This window comes from Sinocyclocheilus anshuiensis, unplaced genomic scaffold (genome assembly GCF_001515605.1).
Source record: "Sinocyclocheilus anshuiensis isolate Anshui unplaced genomic scaffold, SAMN03320099.WGS_v1.1 scaffold55, whole genome shotgun sequence".
Classification (NCBI taxonomy): Eukaryota; Metazoa; Chordata; class Actinopteri; order Cypriniformes; family Cyprinidae; genus Sinocyclocheilus; species Sinocyclocheilus anshuiensis.
The window spans coordinates 81,524-100,314 of NW_015549647.1; the positions used below are offsets into that span (position 1 = coordinate 81,524).

Below are 18,791 nucleotides of genomic sequence, written 5' to 3' on the forward strand. Positions count from 1 at the left end.
GTCATTTACTCACACTCATACGTTTCAAAACCTGTATAAATGTATTTCATAAGAGGAACACAAAAAGAGGTAAATGAGTTACTTTGGGTAAACTAATGCTTTTATATTTTACGCCTAACAGGACAATATTCAAATAGTATATTGAAATGATAAATTTAATAGACTCTTTATTGCAGTAAGACTGAACTGGATATATATACAGACATACACGAGTCAATGGGCAAATGTACAAGTATGCACTAGCTGTGTGCTGGTATACAAGAATGCATTACTGTTTGCAATAAACAGTACAATACAAAAAAATATATATTAATACCAAACGAAACATCCAATACAGTATTGCAACTGGTAAGTACAGATAAATAAATGAGATTTCAATGCAGTATTTAAACATTTTCAAGGCTTAGATTATATTTATGTGCATGTAAATATGCGTCATGAATATGTATTATTTTATATTATTTTTCAATACATTTCTAACTCTCTGAATGTACATAAACTGATATATTTAGTGTTTAATTATTTAATGAATATAAGTAGTAACAAACATTTATTTATCTATTTACTTACTTTTTAAACCCTTTCATTGCCTGTCTGTGTCCGTGTAGAGGCGCTATTGTCATTGTCCTTAAATTTGTAACATCGTAATCTGTGCTCAAGGATCGATTTATTCTATTACACCGAATGCTTGGCTAATGAATATTAATTACGTAGCACTACGTCTAGCTCATTGGCTGAAACGCTGCCGCTAATAGGTGGGCACTAATCTGACGAATAAACGAATCTTATCTTGACGCAGGGGTTTGAATCATGAATATTAATTAGGTGACGTATAGAACTCTCTCGTTTGGTTACCGCTTAACGTCTGTTTGTCGTAATTAATATTCATAAACCAAGCCTTTACCGTAGTAGGATTCATAATTTGTCCAGCGGTCCCAAGCGAGTGTCCTCTTATGGAAGTGCGGTAACACGAGACAATGAGGCTCCGCATATTATCTTATGACTGGGATTGTTCAGAGAGCGACAGACAAACGCGTTTCACCGGACCGCACGGAAAACACGACTAACAGGTAGGAAACCATGATTTTTAAATGTTAACCAGAACACACATTATGCTATGTATGTGTTAATAGTAACATTATTTGCTATATCATTGCGTGGGATGAGTTTTAACTCTGCAGCTGATCTTGTGCTTGGCGACTTCAGGAGAGTGAGACAAATAATGTTTGTCATTTATGTTTTTGCGCTACAGAATCTTCATAAGTATTCCAAAAAAGTACTGCACGTTGTCCAAAAGTATTCTGAAGTATTCCAAACTCTTCCAAAGTTTTTAACCTGAAATGGAGGGGACTTGAAAATATTAACAAACCATAAAGAACAACAATGTTTACAAATTCCTTTACAAAGAACATTGTGCACATATATGGACATGTGATATATATGTGAAATACTACAAATGAATGATTTAACTTAAAACTTTATATTTCCTATGGCCTCCTATTTGCTTTTTTTATTTACATAATTAGCAATGATAGATATGTTAGGGTGTTTTTTGGCAATGAATCAAGTCAGAGGTATGAATGAGCTGTTTCTGGTTAAGTATAGTTGAACGTGTGACACAATTGCCTCCTGTTGGCCCCTGATGTCACAGCCAACGGGCCCCAGTGATGATATGCGGGTTGTTTTTAGAGACTGAGCGCTCTTTATGTGATAGACTGTGTACGGGACATAGGTTGGTCACTCTAAACCAGGGAAGTCAATCTGAAGTGAGGTCATAGATTTCAGGGAAGAGTGAGGCATGTGCTAGTAATGCATAAGAAACCAGACCCCATTAACACCAACTACAACAACATCAGCGTTTACTACATTAGAGGTGAAAGCTAACATGAACCTGGGCTGAAAGTGAAGTACTCAGAAGTGCACTCTTGGATTTGGAAATACTGGCAAACTCAACTTGTGTTTGTTGCGACCGGTTGCGTCACACTTAATGGTTAGTTGACATGACAGTATGGTTAGTTGATGTTAAGCAGTAACAGCAATGTCCTGCAGTGTGAGTTAGTTATACTTCATTTATAACAACATTTTTGTAATTCTTGTACATGCATTTTCATCTGTCTCATTGAGAGACGAGGAAAAAAATAAAATTATACATATATATATAAATCTAAATTATTAATTTATTATAAAAATATATTAGAATAAAAATACATTTGTCACAAGGAAGGACTTTTAAGTAAATTTTATAAAGCTAATACACACTTAATTTTTTTTTTTTTTTTTTTTGAGGGGGCACCAGTGGCAGAAAAAAAGTTTAGTGTTCTTCGGTTTGTGACAATGAACCCTTTTTGGTCCTGAACCCTTTTTATAAAATTCCATAAAGAACCATGATTTGAAAGTAAAACTTATTGGTGAACCTTAATGGTGTTATAAAGAACATTTTTGATCATAGTTTATTTTTAACAATTTTTGTTGATAGAAAATGATTTTTCTGAGTTGTAAATAAAGATTACTGGAGTAAATTTTTACAAACAAAAAAAAAAATACTATATCTTTCTAATTCAAAATATCTTGTTTAATTCAATGTGTGTACTTGCCATTTCACAATTAATTGTGAAATTTCATAACATTTTCTGTTTTGAAGTAAATCCTACAAGCCTACACCATATTTTTTTAGTATATATATATATCATGCACACAAGCAATCATACTTACATCTTTTGCTTGGCAAACTATGAAACAGTGAAGAAGTCCCACAGACTTCCGTTGATTGGAATGTTTGAACTCTAAAGCCCTCATGACCTCAGCCATATCTAGGTGGCAGAAAATGCTAGAGACATAAGGGTGAGCTCTTTCGAGGCAGTGTACAGAACCCCGTGCGGGGCCTCCAGCCATATCGGAATATAATAGAGACCTGGGAAATCATGGAAAAATAATCAGGCCAACTCCAACATTGTGACAACACGTTCTGGACAAGCAAGAGACAGGTTATAAATATCCGGCTTATTGACGAGTTCTTCATGGCTGCAGCTGTAAGCGCAAACAAGCACTTTAACAAGTGTACAGTCATATCAGTGCTGAACTTTGTTTATTCCTCTGCGCCCAGTTCATAGACCATAATTAGTTCATAATTAAAAACAGATGGTTACGTTTTCCCTAAGTATTATGATCTCTCCTGCTGTATATTTAAAAGCTTTTTTTTTTTTACTATTTTGTGTAAACAGAAATTTCTAATCTCTATTTGAACAGCAATCCAAAACATTACAGTTGTTGTTTACCCCCCTCTCTCACTTTTGTCTATGCTTGTGTTTTCATAATGCCTGTAAAATAAGACTGAGGATTAGTAGTGTAGACAAAAGTGGCAGGAGTCCAATTACAGATGTAGCAGAGAAGACCGAAGGCAAATACATGGCAAGTTGTTCTGCAGTTATGTGAAGATGGTAAAGGATCACGCTGTAAATCACATGCAGGGAGCAGACATTTCACACAGACCTCCACTCAACACAACTCCTCTCATGCTCTGATTGCATAAGAATCATCGTAATTCATCATTCTTACAGCAGGTTTCTATGCATGACTGTGTAGCATTCTGCTTTAGAGATGTTTCAAATCTTTCTACATAACATGCCGAACAGGAAAACTCAGTCTTGTTGTGTTTATGGCGCTCTTGCAAACTATTCTAATTCAAAAGTTTCCAACTTGTAGAGTTTAAATAAAGATTGGTGGCACTGAAGTCATGCATCCCTGGTGTAGTTTATAGCATTTATAGCTTGACTATTTTGAATTACTTTTTATTTTTATATTTTCAGTGTCATTTTAAGAGTGGTAATTTTGTTATGTGCTTTTGACATTTTTATGATTTTTAAAAAAATAAATATTTCTATTTAGCTTTAATATATTTTTATTTAGTGTTGGTTTTAGTATTTTTAGTTGTTCAACATGATAAGGCAAATAAGTTTTTTTATAAGTGTTTTTAAGTGTAACTTTTTCATCTAATATTTATAATTAAAGTTGTATTTCAATTTTTTAAAAAATGTATTAAAAAAAAATTAGTTTTTTTTTTGGGCAATGATATAAAAGCCAGTGGAAGCATCTTATTGGCTTTTTGTTGAGGGAGCCAGACGGTAACTTCCGAGTTGGCCCTGTAGCAATCTATATACGCTTTTGTTGATCACTGTAGCTGTGACATTAGAGTTGTGATTCAAAGTATTGGAGGTAAATGTTCAAGAATCAAACAAAAATATAAATTGAGAATAAACACACAAACACAAAATAACAATTGCACAGTCTACTTTACAGGAGTCAAGAAACTGTCACTCACTAACCAATGAGAACCCTTCCCCATAAGGCCCGCCCACACAAGAGGTTTGTATCAGCAAAACTAAACAAAACAAAAAGAACATTTGGGGAAAACTCTGGCAGCACAAATCCTGATCAGCAAAAAAAGACATTACAAACTGAAAAAATTTGTTAAAGGAGTAGTTAACTTCCAGAATAAAAATGTCCTGATAATTTACTCACCCCCATGTCATCCAAGAAGTTCATGTCTTTCTTTCTTCAGTTGAAAAGAAATTAAGGTTTTTGAGGAAAACATTCCAGGATTTTTCTCCATATAGTGGACTTCAATGGGACCCAACGGGTTGAACGACCAAATTGCAGTTTTATTGCAGCTTCAAAGGGCTCTATACAGTAAGGGTCTTATCTAGCAGAACGATTGGTCATTTTCTACAAAAAAATAAAAATTGATATACTTTTTAACCACAAATGCTCATCTTGCACCAGCCTGATCTCACACATTACGTAGTCATGTTGGAAAGGTCACGCGTGACGTAGGCGAAAGCACCGACCCATTGTTTACAAAGCGAACGTGCAAAGAAAGTCAAATGCCCTTTACAAAAAAAGGTAAAACAGAGTTTTTCGCCCTACCCTAGCTTTTTGAACCGATGTATTCTTCAAAATATCTTCCTTTGTGTTCAGCACAAGAATTTAATACAGGTTTGGGACAACATGAGAGTAAGTAAAAAATGACAGAATTTTCTTTTTCTTTAAAAGCATCTTTTCAGTTTGAAAGTATTATTATTTTCTCTGAGTTTATATTTTTGTTGCAACATTATTTTTATGTTTTACGTTTTATGTTTTTATTATTATTATTATAAAACATTTAATTTGTCACATTGTACTGATCACTTCGTTGGCCTAATATGTTTATATATATTAATTTGCTTTGTCTCTCTCTTTCTACAGCCACAGTGAATGTCAGTATGAGATGTCGTCCCTCAGCGCTAGCTTCGTTCAGATCCGTTTCGATGACATCCGCTTCTATGAGAACTGCGGCGGTGGGAGTTTTGGGAGCGTGTACCGGGCACACTGGATCTCACAGGACAAAGAAGCGGCTGTCAAAAAACTGCTGAAGATTGACACTGAGGTTTGTCAGACTCACTATTTATTTAGTGTTTATGAATGTATTGTTATTTTGGGAGCTTAAGTGAGCCAAGTCAAATATTATTTTACAATACACATTGTTTCAAAGCAGCTGTACAGAAAATCATGATGTTCATGTTTATAGTATCTTATTCATGCCTTATAATAACATTGAACAGATTAAAGCTGGATGATAAAATAGTTAACATTATATATGTATATATATATATATAAATAAGTTTGAAGTGCTAAATGCAATTGTGTTCAGCTGTTCATGCACACTTTGAAACTGTAAATATGCATTCAATGTAAAAGTATACGCTAAAAGCAGTACATCAAATCAGCAGGATGTCCCAATATTCTCTATTCATGTTAGCAAACAATACTCTGTATTCGTTGAGTTATTAATCAAATTCAGTACATAATCTAAATGTTGAGAAACCTGGACTCATAGCCAGTGTTACATCATTTCCTGTATTCCATCCATCCATCAGACTTGTTTATTGTCGTGAGAGAGGGGGAGTGTAAGGATGTACAGTTTTCCATGACCATCTCTTTCCCTTCATCTCTCCCCCGCCTTTCTCTATTTTTCTTTGGCTAAAGCAAATTTGATATATTGTAAGTGTAAAATGTAGCATCTTAATGTGGGTTTGCAGGCAGTGTGTGTTGCTGTCAGTATTAATGCACGCTCAGCAGCACTGACAGAGTCTGTTCCACTGTTTACCAGAGTTTAGCAGCTTTCCTGGCTGAAGCCATTCAGTTTGAGTCCCAGTGGACATGTCCCACAATACTGCTAATGGCTCCATGTTCACGCACATTTCTAGCGTAATATTTGACCTCGACATACTGTAATGAAAAAATAGTTTTATGACATTGATGCAGCACTCATTTGAGCCTGAGTGTTTGACCGCAGTCTGGTGACTTTCACCTCTGCATCTGTTTTTTTTTTTTCCTTCACCTCATCCAGGCTGAGATTCTGAGTGTCCTGAGCCACAAAAATATTATTCAGTTCTACGGAGCCATTCTGGAAGCGCCCAACTATGGCATTGTCACAGGTAATAATAAAATGTGGTCTCTTTTTGTTTCATAAGCAGTTGAATGTTTTATTGCTCAGAGTTTCTCTTTAAATGCTCATAAGACAAAAAAAAGTTATGTTTCTCAGTTATTGTTGAGATTTCTTCTAAAACCAGGGTTCCTGCGCAGCATGGAATTCTGAGGTTATATCTCACAGTTCTTGAGAGGAAAAAAGTCTGAATTATGAAAAAAAGCCATATTTGGAATAACTGTCCCTATTTTGTTTTCTAAAATATAACATTAAGAATTTCTAAAAAATAAAGTTATCATACAGGCAGAGTGTTTTTCATGACTTTTGGAGCAGACAGCCAGTGCAGCCAAAAGTTTTTAACACAACAGAATGAATTCAAGGCATGTATTTTCATTATGCAATAAAAATGCAGGTTATAAAGTGTTTAGGTTTCTTTTCATCATGTAAGCACATGTTATCATGTGGAATTGATTTCAGTAAATGTATTGATAAAATATAAGATATATTAGTAAAATGATATTTAATAGTTTAAATGATATTTAATAATATTAAAATAGTCAAGTAAAAATTTCGAAATAAATGTAAAAAAAAAAATGTGCAAGTGTGAAAGAGTATCAAACAACCCTGTAGTTTTAATAAAATGCTGCGTATTGAACTTTGGTCTGAACTTTGATCTGTTAATTGATTTGCAGCATACTTAGTCAGAAGGTGTTTAAAACCATTTATCAATATGGTCAGAAAAATCTTCAGAGAAGTCTAGAAATTTGAGTCTGGAAAAGTATGTAATTTTGAAATGAAAAAAAGTGTATCTCATTGCTGTCTAAGAGAAATCGCTCAGATATTATAGAGATCTTCTTTGTGATTATTTTGTTCTTAAGAGTTGCTGTGATACCCCCTCTTGTACCCCTCTCCCAAACATTTCACTACTGCCTATTGCCATGTTGTTGTGACTGTAAAAAGCTTTGTGGATAATCAGGGTGTGAGGATAATTCATCAACAGGACAGACGCACACTTACACGCTTACACACTTGTCTTGCCATTTTTTAAACATCCTATTGTGATCTTGGTCTCCAGGGATGTAAATGCGCTTATGAGCAGATTTATGTGACCTAATCGTTTCTCGAGAGCATGTCTTTCAGTGGCTTTGTCAGCTGGGTATTCAGTAAATCTAACGGCTGTGCATGCTGTCTTCCTCTGACTCCTGCTGCCAGCATCTGCTCCCTGTGTGTCTGTGGATGTGTGCATGTGTAAATGGGAAACCCTGAGTGTGCTAAGCTGTGTTTGACTTCACTGGAGGGTTGGTGATAGATGATCTCATGTGTTGATTGACATCTCGACATGAGACAGGCTTTTTTGCTTGTCCAGCTGGTCTCTCTCACTCCTTTCCGCTTCTCTGTATGTTACAATGACAAGCAATACACACAAATGAGTACTTTTTATTCGACAAGGATGTGTTAAATCAATCAAAAGTGATAGTAAAGACTTTTATAATGTTACTAAAGATTTCTATTTCAATTCTTTCTGTGCACCCAAGAATGAAAAAAAAAATGGTTTCCACAAAGATATCATGTAGCACATCTTTTTTCAACATTGATACTAATAAAAATGTTTCTGGAGCACCAAATCAGCACATTAGAATGAATTCTGAAGGATCATGTGACACTTAAGACTGCGGTAATGATGCTGAAAATTCAGCTTTGCATCACAGGAATTAGAAAACAATTTAAATTAAATTTTAATAATATTTCACAACATTACTGTTTTTACTGTATTTTTTATCAAATAAATGCAGCCTGGGTGAGCATAAGAGACTTTTAAAAAACATTTAAAAATCTTACAGACCCCAAAATTTTCAACAGTACTGTATATGTGGTCCAAAAAAATTTAGCTATCATCTACAGTATATAGCAGCTCCACAACATTTAGTTGACACATGTGGTGATATGTATATGGTTTGTGTGTTTGTATTGTAGAATATGCCAGCAGAGGATCACTGTATGAATATTTGTCCAGTGTTGACAGTGAGGAGATGGATATGGATCAAGTAATGACCTGGGCAATGGATATTGCTACAGGTATGTGCCTGTATGAATACACGTGTTTATGTAATGAGCTCAGTCACATTTTCCTTATGAGATAATGGCTGGTTCTGTGATTCGTTTCTCTGTAGGAATGCATTATTTACATGCCGAGGCCCCTGTGAAAGTCATTCATAGAGACCTGAAGTCAAGAAATGGTGAGCTGTGAGCAATTTCACGAGCAAAAAATGCAAACATGATGATTATACACAAATAACTATTTTATTTTCTCTCCATTAGTTGTGTTAACTGCAGACAATGTATTAAAGGTATGTTTCCTTCGTAATAAAATCTAAGGATTTAAACTCTGCTCAAAATATCAATTTGACTGTCCCTGCGTAATGCATTTTGTTGGTGTCAGATCTGTGATTTTGGAGCATCTAAGTTGGTTTCTCACACAACGCACATGTCTCTGGTGGGCACCTTCCCTTGGATGGCCCCTGAAGTGATCCAGAGTCTGCCCGTCTCAGAAACATGTGACACCTACTCATATGGCGTGGTCAGTACTTATATTTGTATGACTTACATTTGTAGTATGAATGTGCTGTGATCACGCTTTTCTATCTCTTTGTCTCTTTGAATCCTGATAAGAAAGTATGGTTTCACTTTCATTGTATAGAAAAGAGCAGCCAGGACATTTCGCTAAATATCTTCTATTGTATCCCATGGAAAAAAGCAAAGCAAATGCAGAGGATTGTATTTTAGGGTTAAAAGTAGTCTAAAGTAATTAAAAAGCATTAAACGGTTGTTCATGCAAGGATATATGTATATATAATGTATATGTGTGTGTGTGTGCGTGTGTGTGTGTGTGTATGTGTGTACATGGCTGTGTGTGTGTGTGTATACATGGCTGTGTGTGTGTATGTATGTTTGACTGTCTGAATTAATTGTTATTTCAAACACAGTCTGCATAAACTGCATTCCAAGTGTTGTTCAACCCATATATGTTTTTGTTTGTGAAATATGCCAGATTTGTTGTAGAGAGCAATGCCAGGACATATGCACATTTATTGTTTGATTTGTGGTTTGTCTTGCAGGTATTGTGGGAGATGCTGACCAGAGAAGTGCCATTTAAAGGTTTTGAGGGTTTGCAGGTGGCCTGGTTGGTGGTGGAAAAACATGAGGTACTACACAGTATCCCACAATCCCTCAGTGTTCTTAAGAGAGGAATGCTATTACTATAAAACCACCGCATGAATGTAATGTTAGTATAGTTACATTGTATATGTCTGTATACATTGTCAGTAGTGTAGTAGTTAACTTTGGCAAACTCTTTTCCTGGCTTTGTTCCAAAACTTAGTGAACTGCCTTCTGTCCTACATAGACAGCTGCATCCTCACTAGACTGGATCCTCTGTTTTAACCTCTGTTTCCCACATGGAATCTGTGCCAATAAAACTCATATGCGTTTTCATTTATCACATTTTGGTGGATTTTATCATGCTTTCAGCTACGAATGAGAGTGTTAGATCCATCTGGTGTGTGATCCTGAGTGACATAATTGTACATAAGCAGCAAATAGTTTAGCAAACAATGGATTTCAGAAAGAGCTTTATTGCTTTATTGCCAAGTGTGTTTACACACACAAGGAATTCGTCTTGGTGTCAGGAGCTTCCAGTACTTTCAGTACAGAAAGTTCACTAGAGTTTACTGTCAGCATGTTGCTAAGCTAATGACGCAATACTCTAATAAGCATAAAAATACATACCACACATAAATATCATACAAAATAGCGAACCTGAATTAGACTGAAATTTTAAGCAATACTTTTAAGTACTGAATTAATTTGTGGTACATATAGAATCACTAATTCTCTCACTAGCTATGTTTACATGCACTCGTTTTCTTCAGTTTGACTGAATCTAATCCGATTTCAGATTCTGAAAGTCCTGTTTATATGAACCCTAAGCTTTGCAATCTGATTCACATATGTGTTTACATGTGCATTACTTGTATTCTGAACAAAACGCATGAGTTATGCCCAGTTGCCACATTCAGAACTGGAGAAAGTAAAGAAAGTATTTTAACTTTTATTAACTTTTGGAACAGACTTTGCATGGATCGCACCTAATCATAATGTTCTGGAACAGTTACGTTTCTTGTTCTTTCTGTGGGATGGAATGGAACAGTATGATAATGGATTCCATTGCTTGCTTTAGTTGGTTATTTATAGCGGGCTGATCCAGAGGCTTCAATACATACCTCTGCAACTTTTATTGAGCACTAGCACACATTACGGAGAGTTAAGATCTATTGTAGTTCTCTTTATGCGCCTGCAGAGAAGCCATCAGGTGGAGATCGGATTAGACCACAGTGGTTTTAGTGCTGTAGGGGGGTAGTCAGGAAACCTTTTAAGATAAACATCCCAGCCTGAGACAGAGTTACAGACTTATAAGAGAAAATGTTGGCGAGGGCGAGTGGGAGAGGTCAAAAGATGGATGAAAAGATATTTTGGTTTATGTTAAATTCCCAGTGGGAAGGAGCAGTTTCCATTTTCTCGTGGGCTCATGATTATGTGGTGTGCCAGTGCTGTTTGTCAGATCCAATACTCTGCAGCTATTGCTATTGGACGAGCCACTTGGACAGTATTAGATTCCTACATGTGTGGCTTATCAAATGGGATTCGACAAGTCTCCATTACAGCATCTCTCCTCACATGCTCTTAAAGTTCCATTATCTTGAGTGAGAACTCATTTTTATCACTTAGCAGTGTAAACAGCGGCCATGTAAAAGCTCTTTGTTAATCCTTATATACTGGTTATTATATATCAGACTCTTTGAAAATGGAGATATACGCTCCATTTGAGTTGTGATGTAAACTTAGCCCAGAGGAACGCTTTGCAGCAGTTGCTTTTGAGAGCTTAAACCGGACATGTGCTAAAATTAGAATTTTATGTAATGGCTGCTATAACGGGTTTTTGAAATGGATTCTAATGCGTGTGCTTGTGTCTGGTGTTTGTGTGGGTTATGTGTTCCAGAGGCCGACCATTCCCAGCAGCTGCCCCGCTAGCTTTGCAGACCTGATGAGATGCTGCTGGATTGCAGAGCCCAAGGTACATGGTGGGATAGAGCTGAAATTCAGCTCATATGATGCTCAGGATCACTGGAATCGTAATAACTGTTTACATTTAGTCATTCGGCAGATGCTTTTATTCAAAGAGACTTGCAATGGTGGGATAGAGCTGAAATTCAGCTCATATGATGCTCAGGATCACTGGAATCGTAATAACTGTATACATTTAGTCATTCGGCAGATGCTTTTATTCAAAGAGACTTGCAAATGAAGGAACATCACAAGCAGCTGTTCGTTCAAATGAAATCTTAGGGCTTTACAAGTCAAGATTTTAAAATGAAACTATGCATGTTTGTGAACATCTTCACAGTGAGTCCGAAATGACTGTAAGAATCATTCTAGATTGTTCTCTTTTTTTCAGCAAGTGGAGAATTAGTGTATTTTTTTTTTAGAGAATGGTGATTCATAATCAAATTCAATGTGAACAGTTTAATAGCAAAAAACTATTGCGTGCAAATTCTGCCATTTATTCTTACTGACCTCCGTGTGAATTTTTCATGAGTTCTCAAATTTCATATTATAGTGAATAGGTATGTGTGTAGAAGGTTTATGACCTAACATTTTACGAGCTAAATGAGAAAGGAACCAAAAATGATGAGGTTTTTTATCATTTTAATGAATGCTTGATCTCAAACTTTGATTACATTGTGCTGAAGAATAGCCATAATAAACATAATAAAACTTTCATCTCCAGGAAAGGCCACAGTTCAAACAGATCCTGAGCACCCTAGAGACCATGAAAAATGACAGCAAACTGCCCGACCAATGCAACTCCTTCTTACATAACAAAGCAGAGTGGAGGTACGTACAGTCCAGAACCTTTTTTTTTTTTTAAGTGTTCTGAAGTGTTAAATTGAAAAAAAAAAAAAAGGTTATAAGCAAGCTTCGAACAAAAATTTGCCAACGTATTTGTATTAATCTGTGCAAATGACAAGTGTGATTCATATGGACACATAACCTAATTGTAAAAAGTGTATACTTTGGAAACATATAATCAGTAGCCAGTTTCATACAACTTATAAGAATTAAAAACATGTAAAGCATAAGTTAAAAACCAAAATATGAAACGGGAAGTAACTGTATGTAAGATCCATGAATAATGCGGAAATTACTACAAATCATTATTTCTGTTTATCTGTTGATTCATCAAAACTAGCAAAACATACGTGTGCGTTAAAGTACACCTGGATGTTAATGTAATGCACACACACGAGAGTTTCAAAACCTGAAATATGATGCTTTTTAAAATACTTTTAAAAAATGTTTGTTATTCAAGGTAAATTTGTCTACATTTTTATTAGCTGTCTCTGAGTACTTCACTTTTTAGCCATATGAAATTACAACATATAAACTTACTGGCATAATTGTGAAATTATCAAAATTATTTTCTGTGAAGTTTAACTTGTATTAAACTTTAAACTTGCTTTTAAACGTTTGTGAGTATCAAGTTTTTGAGGAACTATAGTATAATAATTTAAGTAAAAAGTAGACTAGGTTACAACTCACAGAGGTACGAGTTGTAAGAGCAAAAACACAAATAGAGGAAACAAACACAATGAATGCTTGACTTCAGCAGAGCTGCAGTGCATGAAGAGAGAGATGTCAGAAATGAACTGAGAGGAATGGAAAAAGAGCGAGGAGCAGAAGGGCAAGGAAGAGGGAGGGTGAGACATTCTGGAAACGCTCCTCATGAGAGTGGTAGAGAAATCAATTCTAGCAGAAGGGGAGGTTTTGAGAGTGTGTGTGGAGAGATTTTGGCAGGGGCTGATATGGCTTTTGAGGGCGGAGGGGGGCATTCTGGCCTTCCTTCACATACCTGTTTATAAATAGCCAAAGGAAAGGCTTCGTGTGGGAGGTTGTATTGTTTAGCATACAGTACCACCTGCTGGCACAGATAGGAATTGCATACAGCTGGGTTTGTTTGTTTTTTAGGTCAAAGGTGCATTTCGGTTGGGTGATAAATTATACAATGTGTTAATCAAACTTCCTGTGTCTTCTCCTGTAAGGTGTGAGATTGAGGAGACGCTGGAACGCTTAAAGCAGTTGGAGATGGAGTTGAGCTGTAAGGAACAGGAGCTGGCAGAAAGAGAAAGACGACTGACAGAGTGGGAAAACAGACTTATGGAAAGATCCAGATCCTGCACTCCTGTGAGTCCACATCATTCTGTGCTAAAAAACATAACTCCTCATTTTGCAACCACACTTCTGCATACTGTGTACTACATAGTATATAGTATTACAGTCTAGAAGGGCGAGAATCCTCATTATTACCATTATTGAATTACAGTTCGGTTTGATGCCACTAGTGGACCCTTCACCTTTATGGAGTGTGTCATTTTTGCACCACTAGTGGGATCAATTGTTATATAATAACTATAAAGAGTATTCTCAAACTCGCCTTGTCTGAAATTGGACAGACAAAACAGACAAACAGTCTCACCCAAAACTCTGATTGAGCTAAAAGTGCTGTGTTGAGCTGGTCTAGATGTTTTGATAGTGTCACTGTGTTTATACTTTCTGCTGGAAATCCACCTATGAATGGCTTACTTATAGTTGTCTATGCATGTGAAGCTGAGATACTGTAGGAGAAAGAAGGAAGTATACACTATAGGCCTCATTCGTGAAACATGGGGCAGAATGGGGGAAGACGTGGCCTAATGGTTAGAGAGTCGGACTTGTAACCCAAAAGGTTGCGGGTTCGAGTCTCGTACCGGCAGGGATTGTAGGTGGGGAGAGGGAATGTACAGCGCTCTCTCCACCTTCAATACCATGACTGAGGTGCCCTTGAGTAAGGCACCGAACCCCAACTGCTCCCCGGGCGCCGCAGCATAAATGGCTGCCCACTGCTCCGGGTGTGTGTTCACGGTGTGTGTGTGTTCACTGCTGTGTGTGTGCACTTTGGATGGGTTAAATGCAGAGCACTAATTCCTAGTATGGGTCACCATACTTGGCCACATGTCACGTCACTATGATTTTGTGTGTGTGTGTGTTTAAATTTTCGGATTTATGAAAATGTTCATATTTTCAAAATGTTAGATGGTACACAAAAAATGTACGCCTGCTCCCAACCATGTGTAAATGATGCGTAAATCATCCAAATGTTTCGTTTTCCTTTAGACACTGCATTTTGATAGCTCTGTATGTAGTATAATAATATTTTACAAGTTTGTTTGCCAAAATAGCTAGGTAAACTTTAAGATATTGAGGTTAAACATATTTGGCTTGCTGTCTGCAGTGGAGGGGCTCATTAACATACACACGTTTAACTATCAAATCTGAGGTTTGTGAATCCGAAGGAGAGTTTTTGGGAAGGTCCATTTTACACGCCTGTTATTCCTAATTTATTCATATATTTATTAAATTTTAAGAATAATTAAGTGATGTTAATCAAGAGTTTTATATGACACACCAATGCACAGTTTTTTTAAGTTGTAGAATGCTGACATTGTCATGTTTTCATGTGACATGCAGCACTGATAAAGTAGGAAGTCACTCAAAGGAGTAGTGAAACTTCAACAAAGTTTGGACTAAAACAAGCCTATGCATTGTGTGCAACATTACTGGTAGTGTGCCTTAATTGTGTCGTGCAAATTCTGGCAGGCATAGAAGGTCATCTGAGTACATTTGCATAGAGAAAATCTGCAATAATACAGTGTACACAGTAACTTGCCCTTGTGAGGAAGAAGTGTGAGAAAGAAGTATACTTTAGCATACTTAAGTATTACATACAGTATATTAACTTTAAATGTAATATTGAATACCACACTACACTACAGTTAAAATATAATAAAGTACTTGTGCTTTTGTATGTTAGTCAACACATCAAAATAAGTCTCTTCATTAAAGCATGGCAAAAATTATTAAACCTAATGATTTAAAATGCACTTTAAAGTATAAGTTTTGATTTTACATTATTACAAAGTGCACTTAGTGCACTCATTTTTAAAAGTGTACTTAGTAGTGTTAAGAAACTAATGAAAGTGTACTCATTAATTACACTGAGGCCTTTATTTATAATATTATATATTATAATATATATTATTATTTATAATATATAATATTATTTCTTTAATATTATATTATCTGCAACTTTTTTTAAAGTACACTACAAATGCACATTAAATGCAGTTAAGCACACTTCTTTTTCACAAGGATGGCCATCACCATGGAATTTCAAGATTATTCAAGAAGTAATTAAAATCTTAAAAGGTCATGTTTATAAGTTAAGGAAAGTTAAGGGGATTTCTATAGTCAATATAATTAATAAAAAAGAAAATTTAAACAAGTTTTCTTTGTAAGTATCTCTATAAAAATATTGGTAATACTTAAATATATACTTATATATATACACTGAACAAAATTATAAACGCAACACTTTTGTTTTTGCCCCCATTTTTCACGAGCTGAACTCAAAGATCTAAGACTTTTTCGTATTATAAAAGTATTTTTAATGCATTAATTATGCTTTGTAATGAACCTTATAATGCATTTTATAATCTCATGAATAATTGTAATCACAGTTATAACACATTATAATACTTATCTATTCATTGTTACACCTTTAGAAAGTATTAGAAAACATTAAAACATAAACAAGACTTTAAATATTAAAATGCATTTTAATTTAAACTAACATTACAATTATTTATGAAAATATACAATGCATTATTACATTATGAGTACCTTTATAATGCATTATACATAAAGGCTTTAAGTACCAAAGTATTTTTTTAAATCTTAGAAAATCATAGGAATAGGAATGCTGTAGTTTCCATTTAACGTAAATGTGAATGTAAGTGTGAATGTACATTTCCACCTCTAATTCAAATGACTTATCTACAAACTTTAATTGACTTTATGTTCTTTCCGCAGCTGTTTTCACATATTTCCCCCTTGGCAGCCACTCTCAGTGCGGAGTCCTTCTATGAGGCTCATATGGAGGAGAGCAAAAGCTCTGAGATCAGCTGTCAGATTTCATCAACCTGCAGTAACGGGGATCTGGGCCAGGCCAGCCTACAGAAGCTCATGCTGGGGTTCGGGGGCGTCTTTGACCTGGATATGAACATTCCCAGTGGTAACCTCATCAGCCAATCAGGGATGCAGTTGAACATGCAAGCAAAGAAGAATTCCTCCAAGTCCTGCAGTGTTCGTGAGGGACGCAAACTGAACATGGCCATCACCATGGACGACTTTGGCTGGTCTGATGACGACAGTGATTAGTGGAGGGCAGCACGGTACGATAGGGCGGGGTTAGATGGGGTCAGAGCCGGTCCAAGCAAGGTCAAATGTCGAGAGTCAGAGCTAGCAAAATCAGGAATTTATAGTTTAAACTGTAACGATTGATCTGAATATTTTAAAAGATTGTTGCACCCATGTGTGGTATGTTTCAGTGAAAAAAAACATGCATTACTTGATCCAGAGCAGAATATTACGCTACCCTGTTAGCAGTAGGGCTGCTGTTCTGAATATACCGGCTAACCAGTATAAATACCCTTTGATAAATAGCAAGGCAAGCACGATGAATGATACTGCGTTGTAATTGGGAAGATACAGGGTACTGCATAAATGCCCATAAATGGCAGGATTTACCATTGGTAGAAGGGATTTACCTCTGCCTTCTCTGAGTGAGACACCAGATCATACCGAGATTTCCCGTGAGACACATTAACAGTATTTATAAAGTGTGATGTGAGATTTAATGGGATTTCTGAAGCTGTGTTTTTGTAAAGCCCTGAAGTTTTTATAAAATAAAGGAAATACTGAACAACTTGTGTGAAATGGGTCAAACTGCAAGGGAACATTTCCAATATTTATGTTTTAAAAAATATGTTGAACAAAATATAATTTACTCACTGGAGTGCTTTCAAAGCTTCCATCATTAAATGATGTCTTTAGTTTTATCCTAAAACCACTTAATTCATTAGGTTTGCTAAGGCAAGACTATTACTCAATCTTAGGTTTATGGATTTGAACAAACCTCTAACCCCAAGTATTTATTTTCAGCACTAAAGTTGTTCTGCATCGTTTATACTTTACTTTTTTAGAGGTTAAGTCTATTTAAAAAAAAAAAAAAAGTTAAGTAGATTTTAAAACTAAGTTTTATTTTATTTGTAATATCACTATTAATTGTATTTTTAATATATTCATTTGAATATTTTAAGTCATCCTGCACACACCCGAGGGCTCATGTGCGTTAAAAAGTTACAGGCTTACAAAAAGGGATACGTGTCTGCTAGTTCTAAAAGTTGTAATTCTTATATATTGTATAGACATTGCTTGGTCTGGTAGCACACAGTTGTATGTTGTGTATCCATGAGTGATGTTTAGCTCTGTGTGTGTGGCCACTGTGATTCACTGGAGGTTGAGATGTTTGGGTGTGTTTGCTCCCAATAGAGAGCCGGCTCTCCTGTTTCACATGCAAGACAAACACATAACCCTACTCATTATGAGTGCATGTTTAATCTGTAATCTATATCCAAAGCAGGAGACTGGATAAGATTAGCCTGTGTCGAAAACATTATGTGGTTTGGTTCCATGGCTTGTAATATAGAGCAGCAGGAGTCAAATGCTTGGACATGTTTGACTGAATGTAGTTTTCTCATGATCTTGATGATTTCAAGGATTTGGTTTAAATGCTTCAAAATAGTTTTGCAGACAATATAATTGTGGGAGGCTTTTAAAATACCATTGGAAAAGTTTGCCAGAGTCACCACAAAAAAAAAAACATTGGTTGTGTGTGCAGATGTAATCTGAGATATGACTTTAAAGTGCTTCAAATCTGAATTTTTATTGAAAATTAATATAGCTGTATTATAAGCTTTTTCTGTCTAGTTTCCAATGAGGTTGTTTAAACCCGTCACAGTACTGTGCAAGTGTGTAGAGACATGTCAATTTATCCGCATTTTAAAAGCACAAACTCTGGGGAGTGCTTAAAATACTGACGCTCTTATTTTTGCATACCTGTGAAAACCCTTCCTCCTTTTCCTCTTACACTAGTGAACATAACATGGCTGCTAACATATAGTCACAATAATACACGTCAGCTACATTTAGCTGTGAAATTTTGTTAAGACTGTCCCACGTAGTCTAGCCTGATTACCAGTTTTGCTTCCTTGTCACAGTCAATATATATATATATATTATATATATATATATATATATATATATAGTAAATCTC

The 18,791-nt window shown here is 35.7% G+C and overlaps 1 protein-coding gene across 1 annotated transcript; it reads left to right on the forward strand.

The window, feature by feature from the left end:
• Positions 1–879: 879 nt before the first annotated feature.
• On the forward strand, positions 880–17,343 carry LOC107659948 (mitogen-activated protein kinase kinase kinase MLT-like). The gene is made up of 12 exons (XM_016449066.1): positions 880–1,070; positions 5,242–5,422; positions 6,386–6,473; positions 8,438–8,539; positions 8,635–8,700; positions 8,783–8,811; positions 8,904–9,041; positions 9,580–9,666; positions 11,520–11,594; positions 12,309–12,415; positions 13,621–13,762; positions 16,487–17,343. Exons 1-12 carry the CDS (start codon positions 1,000–1,002, stop codon positions 16,832–16,834), a joined length of 1,434 nt encoding a protein of 477 aa, XP_016304552.1. The 5' UTR covers positions 880–999; the 3' UTR covers positions 16,835–17,343.
• Positions 17,344–18,791: the final 1,448 nt, after the last annotated feature.

Bases quoted from the DNA above. Each gene is read 5' to 3' on its own strand.
- LOC107659948 (XM_016449066.1), top strand. From the start codon at position 1,000: ATGACTGGGATTGTTCAGAGAGCGACAGACAAACGCGTTTCACCGGAC. The intron at 8,812-8,903 runs GTATGTTTCCTT...TGTTGGTGTCAG, and splicing joins CTGCAGACAATGTATTAAAG to ATCTGTGATTTTGGAGCATC. The intron at 9,042-9,579 runs GTCAGTACTTAT...TTTGTCTTGCAG, and splicing joins ACACCTACTCATATGGCGTG to GTATTGTGGGAGATGCTGAC.